Source organism: Rhinoderma darwinii, chromosome 13, assembly GCF_050947455.1.
Source record: "Rhinoderma darwinii isolate aRhiDar2 chromosome 13, aRhiDar2.hap1, whole genome shotgun sequence".
Classification (NCBI taxonomy): domain Eukaryota; kingdom Metazoa; phylum Chordata; class Amphibia; order Anura; family Rhinodermatidae; genus Rhinoderma; species Rhinoderma darwinii.
The window spans coordinates 20,327,493-20,336,275 of NC_134699.1; the positions used below are offsets into that span (position 1 = coordinate 20,327,493).

The 8,783-nt window shown below is 40.9% G+C and overlaps 1 protein-coding gene across 1 annotated transcript; it reads left to right on the top strand.

The window, feature by feature from the left end:
- The first annotated feature begins 210 nt into the window (after positions 1–210).
- On the top strand, positions 211–8,535 carry LOC142665652 (keratin, type I cytoskeletal 19-like). The gene is made up of 8 exons (XM_075845375.1): positions 211–737; positions 1,982–2,064; positions 5,791–5,947; positions 6,090–6,251; positions 6,350–6,475; positions 6,570–6,790; positions 7,384–7,409; positions 8,279–8,535. Exons 1-8 carry the CDS (start codon positions 288–290, stop codon positions 8,296–8,298), a joined length of 1,245 nt encoding a protein of 414 aa, XP_075701490.1. The 5' UTR covers positions 211–287; the 3' UTR covers positions 8,299–8,535.
- Positions 8,536–8,783: the final 248 nt, after the last annotated feature.

Below are 8,783 nucleotides of genomic sequence, written 5' to 3' on the forward strand. Positions count from 1 at the left end.
TGGGTCTGAATCAACTCTTTTGTCTGAACTTTTAGGAGAAAAATGTTGTCTGTTTGCTTAGTGTCAAAAGTAATTTCGAGGGCAGATAAAGAAAAGTGATCATTCCAGCAGACCAATGAGAAATTTCTGCTGTTACTTGGCATGTAAAGAAGGAACCGGTAAAATTCCAAAGGGCTTTCTGGCACCACCCAGCTCGTGAGGGAATAAAAGGAGTCTCCAGGACAGAAAACAGTTACACTCCTGTGATCTGCATCTCTAAGCCTGCACCAGCCAGTTACACCATAACCATGTCATACAGCAGCATTCGCCAGACTTCTTCTTCCTACAGAAGTGGCATCGGTAGTGGAGCTGGGAGAGTCTCCTTCAAAGCCCCAAGTGTCCATGGTGGGTATGGAGGCCAGGGTGTCTCAGTGTCATCTGCACGCTTTGTCTCTTCTGGATATGGTGGTGGTCTAGGAGGTGGCAGTGGTTACAGCAGTGGCTTTGGATCTGGTGGTGGCTATGGCGGTGGGTTCAGTGTCAGTTCCTCAGGGGATGGCCTGTTGTCAGGCAATGAGAAGGAGACCATGCAAAACCTGAATGACCGCCTGGCCACCTACCTGGACAAGGTGCGCACTTTGGAGACTGCCAACACAGACTTAGAGTTGAAGATCCGGGAGTGGTATGAAAAGCAAGGACCCAGCCCAACCCGTGACTACGCTCACTACTTCAAGGCTATTGAGGACCTGAGAGACAAGGTAAGCTGGCGTTGATGCCAACCCAAACATATGTTACAGTTCTAGCTTTTCATTAGCGTTTATTACCCTCAACTTTAATATCATTTTCTTATTCTCCCCTTCCCGTGACCCCCAGCTACACGTCTACTACACTTTATCTTTCCTATAACAAAATAATTTATTTTCCAATGTAAAATTCTATCGTGGGTCTTAAACTGTTGGCTCTTCAGATGTTGTGAAACAACAACTCCCAGCATGCTCTGACAGCTGGCGGCTATAGTGATATCCTTGTTTATATAAGAATTGGTTACTTGCTCCGTCAGCGAGGTTAGGAGAGAGACAGTAAAACTGGCCAGACCGGTTTATTTCAGTGAAAAAACATCAGTTACATGTATGATAATCTTCTTAAGCTGCTATCATATTAATGTAACATAAGTAATGAGATGTAATTATTATTAATTATGGATTATAATAACATGAATTGAAAGTAATTAATTCGATTATGAAGATTTTTTTCTGTATTTAATATCTGTGTCCAGCTTTTATAGGAAAACTGGGGTCATCCAGATAAAATAATTCATGTGGAGTGCAACCATTGGTCCTCCATACTTCCGTAAAAAGGGTTGTCCACTTTTGAAAATCCTCTTTGTTAGAAAGGTCCCCATATGATAAACTAATTTCAGGGTGTCCCACTGCTTAGACCCACTGCTCAGTTGTGATCTACGGGAGAATCTTGCAGCTATTTCTCTACAGCACAACTACAGGGGAAATTAAGTATTACACAGTTCCCATTAAAATCAATCATTTATGTAATGCATGGACATGCTGGGTCCTCCAGAGCTTTGTAGCCTCTATTCCCTTTGTCAAATAGAAGAGGGTCCTTAACAAGGAACCCTCTTTGCTAACTACGAATTCCCTTTTGGGTTACTTAAAAATGGATATTCTTCTTTAAATCTTGCCGAATGAGGCAATGAAAATTTGCTATAGTTTGTCTCTTCAAGGATCCTTCTGACAAATGAAAACCCAAGACAACTAGGTAGCAGGTGCAGGCGTGCTTCTTCTTATCGCCGTCCTCTGTATCCCTTGGGTGTGGCATAGCCCTGGAGCACTACGATTATTATGTAGCTCATTATGTTCTGTCCTATTACAAGTGTTGCTTTGCTGATCATCTAGACTTAAGAAGGGTGAGGTGAGGTTTGCTGTCAGAGTGAAAATTAATTGATGTTACTAAAAGACGTAAAAACCTAATCCGTCCTGTCTTTCAGATCCTAGCTGCTACTATTGACAACTCCAGGATTGTCCTACAAGTGGACAATGCCAGGCTGGCAGCAGATGATTTCAGAACCAAGTGAGTGGTGAACTTTATTAAATATTTATTAGCAAGGGTTTCACATAATCTATAGGGTTAGATTGGGGCCATGGCCCTCAGACTAGTGCCACTACCTTGTTCACGAACATTAATGTGGGGGCACAAAGTTGACACCTTCTCCATTGGTGTTATGAACCTCTAGAGGAGTTCTTCACTACACGGGTAGCACAACTGGCCCGATGCTCGTGCTTCCCTTCACACCTACAAAAGAAGGGAAGGGTGTATCCATAGTGAGTTCCCGGTCCTCCTGACCAATGAGGACTGGTACCCAAAATCATAGAGAGACATTTTTATTTTGCAGTGAGCCCCACCTCTATGTATTTCCCTGGTCTATGGCTGAATCATGATGACAATTAAGGTCTATATTAAGAATTCATTATTTACCAGGTCTACTATGGACCAGGTCCTCAACCTGTGCTACATGTAAGGCTAAGTTCACATCTCGTTTTTACTCTACGCCTGATGTGCACGTTTTGACATGAAAAACAGTGTGCAAACGTGTACCACAGCGTATATATTGATTTCTATGGTCACGACGGATGCCCTAATAGTGTAGATTCTGCTCACGTTTTGTGTGCTTACGTTCTATCCTTTCTTTGTCCATGTCCTGAAAAGCAATTCCACTACGCTGTTCAGTACTTTTTCAAAGTGTATACCACACGTATACGTTTTTACTTGTATTGAAGTCAATGGACGACTTATGGACGATGTATGCAATCTTAAACCCTACGTTTACATACGTAAAATATATAAGTTTTCGTCACCATATATGGGAAATCTTGTCTTTACAAAGTTTGCTTTAGTTCAAGAACAAAAAAAACGTATACGTTTTTAGAAGTAAGAACGGACACAAACGTTTGTTTAAAAACGTATACGACATATTCTACAAAAAACGTAAGCGTATGTTACAAATGCATATGTTTTTGTAACTTTAAAAAATGTATACGTCGTCATATACCATAAACGTGAGCACAAAACGAGATGCGACCCTAACCCAGGGGGCCATGTGTTGGAAGCTTTGAAGTTAATAGGGGTACTCGTCCTAAGAACATTGAAAAACACTGGTCTACCATATATAAAATGGAAAAGAATTACGACGAGTTAACAGCAGTAGACATTTGCCCATTTACGGTAACCTCAGTTATTAATAGGCCGCTAGTACAAAAATTCCTTTCTGTCTCTTGGGATTGTAAAAGCAAAGACTACAATGTCTCCAAAATTATGAAAATAGAATCCATGTAGATTATTTTTCTAATGTCTTATTATGGTGTATTTTAGGAAATGTTATTCTTGCTCCCAATAGTCCATATTTTCTCAAGACAGTCCATATATTCAGCCAATGGAATGAGTGTTGCTTGTCTAAACAGGGACATGGAGTGAAGTGTTCCTGGTGGTCTAAGGGGATCTGGATGGGTCTCTAGCGGCTAATTCTAAAGTATTCAATATTATCCCTTAGGGCTTGTCCACACGTAACGGATTTGTTGCGGAAAATTTCCTAGCGGAAAATCCGCACTATTTGATGCGTTTTTTACTACAGAAAATAGTGCAGATTTTTGAGGCGTTTTTTTGGTGCGTTTTTTTTCCAGCGCTGTGTGATGGTGATATTTCTTCTTCCTGTGATGTAATTTCCAGCCCCTGTAAAAAATTCTGCCGCAAATTACGCAGTACATCAGAAAAACACAGGAAATCAGTCCACTTTCCACAACAATAATTGACATGCTATGGAACTAAAATTATATACCAAAGCTGAATTTCTGGACTGGGGTTTTCTGCAGTGTCTGGATGACACACTGTGTGCAATTTCCGGATGGAAAATACGCAGCAATTCCGTTACGTGTGGACAAGCCCTTAGAATGGTATATATCATAAGGACATTTAGTGAATGGGAATGAGCTGCAATATCAGACACAGCCAATAGACAAGTGGCGCTGCGTCTGGAAATAAATCAGACTCTTTTTTCGAATCTTGGACAACCTCTTTAGTTAAAGGCACATTTTCTCCTTTGGTGTGTGGTTGTGAAATCTCAGGGTTGTACCTCTAATGATACAACCATAAAACACACAACTTGTAGACCAATGATTATGACAGTCTACAGAAGTGTAACAGACAAGGCAAGTGGGTCATGTTCCACATGTGCTTGGTGCCAGGGCGGGGCACCAGCAAGCCACTCTACCTTGGCTAGCGTATTTAGATACAGGACTAGGGCAGCAAACTACCGATAAATCTTTTCCCCGGGTGAAGGAAAGCCTAGCTACATTTTTGTAGTCTTTTTAATGAATTTGATTGAAATCAATATTGATTGCGGCGTCAACGCCGAACCAGAACCACAAGAAGCTCAGGACATCTCGTGAACAGGACAGTATAGGGTGTGTCCCGTTTCCTCAGGAACTTTCTACATCTGCTCCAGAAACACAGAGAATATTGCTTTTATTTTCCATTGTCCATGCTGAAATAATACAGATTGAAGGAAGTTAATGAGTAAGCGGTCACACGGCAACAGGACACAATAGCCTCATAACACACATAACCTTCACATTAGGTGAACCTGAAACGCCCACGTCTCCCGTTTTATTGCCATACATTTCTTTTCTGAATATTTTAAAAAGCACTGGGTACAGAATATCCTATTGTCAACACGACCCTGCTGGTACACGTCCAGGTTATACCTGGGTCCTATAGCAGTATTAGATGACAGAACACAGTCTGTACTGTTTCCGCACACAATACTGTGTGTTCTGGCTGGCTACCCAGCTAGCGCCTATTGTGTGTCTCTGGGACTTTGGCCGACATCCTGCTGAGCTGGTGGATTAACCCATTTGAGTGATAGCCGCACCTAGTTGTAAAATAAGGGCATTTTTACGTAAATATAGGCACTAAATGTAAATACATACCAGTCATTTTTCATTATCTTTATTCAAATGATTTCTGATCTCATTAAAAGGGTTCAAATTCAATCCTCCGCACAGACAGTAGTGGGTGGTGAATGTGGGCCATTGAGGCTGATCGTTTGGCTGACAGATATCTAACATGTATAGCTCAAAGGCGTTGTCTAGTTCAGAAGTCACATTTATAAGGGAATTCTGAGTTAATAGAAGGGAGTTTATCAATTAACCAGAGTGGAGAGTGGCTACAGAGGGTCTCTCTTTATGGACGACCTGGTATGTCTGTGCTTAATGGGAATTGTGTAATACTTCATTTTGCCTGTGGTAGTGCTGTATAGAAATCAAACACTTTCTATTATATTTGAGCTGATTGCTGGGGGGGGGGGGGGGGCCTGGCAGCGGGACACCCTGTGATTAGCAGAAAAAACGAAAAACTGTCCAAAGTTGACAACTCTGATAAGGCAAGGAGTCAAAAAGCATGAAGTAAAGGTCCTGATGTCAAATTGGTAAACAATAAACTAAAATGTAAGCAAAAATGTAATTAGGTCATTGACCCATTCTCTCACTTATATATGGTTACCTTTATACATCAGCTTGAGCTTTTATTAAATTTATATTGCAGTTTATGTTTTAAGGCTCTTTTACACAGACCAATGATCGGGTGAATGAGCTCTTGTATGATCGCCACTCATTAAAGTGATTAAACACATACAATATCTGCCTGTGCATAACCACCTTGAGGTTGCGTCATATTTGCCCAAAGGCTAAAGATAACTGATAGTAGGAGCTGAGGTAACTAATCAAATTTCACTTGTACTCTTAGGTTTGAGAATGAACTTGCCCTTCGACAGAGTGTGGAGGCTGATATCAATGGACTACGTAGAGTGTTGGATGAATTGACCTTGGCAAGAACTGATCTGGAGCTCCAGATTGAGAACTTGAAGGAAGAATTGGCCTATTTGAGGAAGAACCATGAGGAGGTAAGACATTATATAAGCTTACTTATGGCCGGTAAGGAAGGCCATACCATAAAGCGAATCAACAAAGATATTCCAAGAGGTTACTGGGTTGTTTTGAGAGTGTGAGGTCATGTTTAATGTGATATTTTACTGTCTCCTCTAGGAAATGAATGCTATGCGTGGACAAGTTGGTGGACAAGTCAGTGTAGAAGTAGACTCGGCACCAGGTGTAGATCTGAGCAAGATTTTGGCCGATATGAGAGACCAGTATGAGGTTATGGCTGAGAAGAACCGAAAGGATGCTGAAACCTGGTTCTTTACAAAGGTAAGAAAAATTTCAGATATTCAGTGTTGGTTTTTCTCTCCCTTAATTTATAATAGTGTCCTAATCCATCCTCGTGGTTTCTTTTTTTTATGCTCTAGTCTGAGGAATTGAACAAGGAAGTCTCTGTGCACACAGAACAGATCCATACCAGCAGGACAGAAATCACAGACCTAAGACGCTCAGTCCAAGGCCTTGAGATAGAACTTCAGTCTCAGCTCAGTATGGTCAGTAAGGCTTATTAATTCTTGGGCAACATAATTAGAATGTTAACAGGAGGTAAAATTGATCCCTCGCAATTTCGTGTTCTGGATTTTATAGAAAGCATCCCTCGAAGGTACCCTCGCAGAAACAGAAGCACGATATGGCGCACAGTTGTCTCAAATTCAGATGTTAATCAGCAGTTTGGAGGGCCAACTCGGTGACCTCCGATCAGACATGGAACGACAAAACCATGAGTACAAAATGCTCATGGACATCAAGACACGTCTAGAAATGGAAATTGCCACCTATCGTCAGCTCTTGGAAGGACATGACGCGCAGTGAGTAATAATACTATTTTTATATAGCTGTAGATCTAGAGCAGTTTATTTTATGTACCTGGTAACTACACATAGGAAGGAATACATTGAATGGGCTGAGTAAGCATCTATGAGGAATATCTTATAAATCATAAACAATTTTCGACATACTTAGCCATGTCCTGAAAATCTATAACCAGAAAATGATGATACAATGAGGTTTCACCTTAAGACATATTCGACCTGTCGACACATGTGAGCTGAGACCCCTACTAGTTGCTAGAATAAAGGGACCATTGGTTCTCCTCTGAGGACCCCATTGGCTTTAAGATCTTTGAATCTGTTTCCCAATCCCATTTTTTTTTTAATAGGGATGTGTTTGAAGGTCCGAAGATCATTGATCAGACATTTCTCATTGAGATGTCAAAAATGTCTAATTGGGCCTTCACTTTAATAAGGACTAAAAATTGGTTGAAACAAATGAACTAGTGATATCCCTCTTTTCCAGGCACCTAAAAAGCTCCATGCTCATAACTTTGGATTTAACCGATAAAATACAGTTATATTTTTTTAAATAAAACCTTTCTCCTAATTGTCATCATTCTCTTCCGCAGGCTCATTGTGGGCACAACCAAAGATGGTGAGTATGCTCATATATTATATTCTAGATCTTTATAAGTAGAGTTTTCAGAAAAAGCACCACCCTTGTATATAGGATGTGTCTGGTATTGCAATCATTTGAATAAGGTTGAGCTGTAATACCAGAGACCGCCCATAAACAAAAGTGGCGCTATTTTTGGAGAAAAAAAAATCCTATTTTCTAATCACAAACAACCTCTAAACACATAGAGTTATAGAAATACAACACTATTCATGTCAGAAGATAAGAAAGGGGGTCTGTTAACTGTGATCCAGAAGAAGGGGGGTGTTGTGCTGGTTGGAGATGTCCGACACAGAGTTGGCCTACAAATGCCATGACTTCAGTGGTGCCTTATCTCACAGGCACAATGAGCTAAGCCAAAAAAACATGAAACTTTAAAGGCCGATTCTGTTAACAAAAAATAAACTTCCATGAGAAACATTTACTGTAGACAAAGCAATGAATAATTGGAGGAAATGTTTTAATAATTCCTAGGGACTTTCTCTACAACAGGACAAAAACATTGCTAAATCCACAGCCTTAGCTGCCAACTAACATAAAATAATAAAAATTGGCGCCAGATCAAGGTTGATGGAACAGGGTGGGAGCCCCCTCCTCACTAACAGTGTCATATAATGCCTGGCTGAATAGAGCTGACATTACATAACTGTTGGGAGGTCAAACGTAGCTACTGGACACCAATGTAAAATCTGTAACAGGACCCCCGTGCCATTTATAATAAATGTATTTTTGTGTGGCAGTGAACCTTTGGGCCCCCTCAGGCACCAGGGCCTGGGTATGTCTGGTACCCCTGCACCCCCTACAATTGTTTAGGATGTATCGCTAATTTTTGTTTCTTCTCTTTCTAGTTAAAATTGAGAGGAAATGAAATGAAGTCTTTGGTAGACATTAGGCAGCTGCATCGCAAGAAGACCCTCCTCTTTTTCCGCACTGAGAATGGCTTATATGGGGGCTACAAAGCCTGGATCCGTTTCTGTTTTCTCCGGATCTACGGATCTTCATAGATGTTTGACACCTGGAAGTAGAGAATGAATTGGATGCTTGCTTTTATAATCTGTTCGCCGCAGCTGTTTAATAAATAACTTTTGGGTCAAGCATAAAATAAGCGTTCTTGATTGTATTTTTAACCTTTACTTTTCGAGGGGCAGCACAAATGGAATCTCACACACCCAACCAGAACCCCCACCCTCGACTCTCTAACAACTCCAAAACACTTAAGACAAATGGCCAACATATTGACATTATTAGTGGAGGAGAAATCATTCACACTGGATGACGGCACTCAGTGGAGGCCAACATTTCGAGAGTTGATCCGACTTTCTATAGAATCCAGATTCTCATGATGTTGGGGTT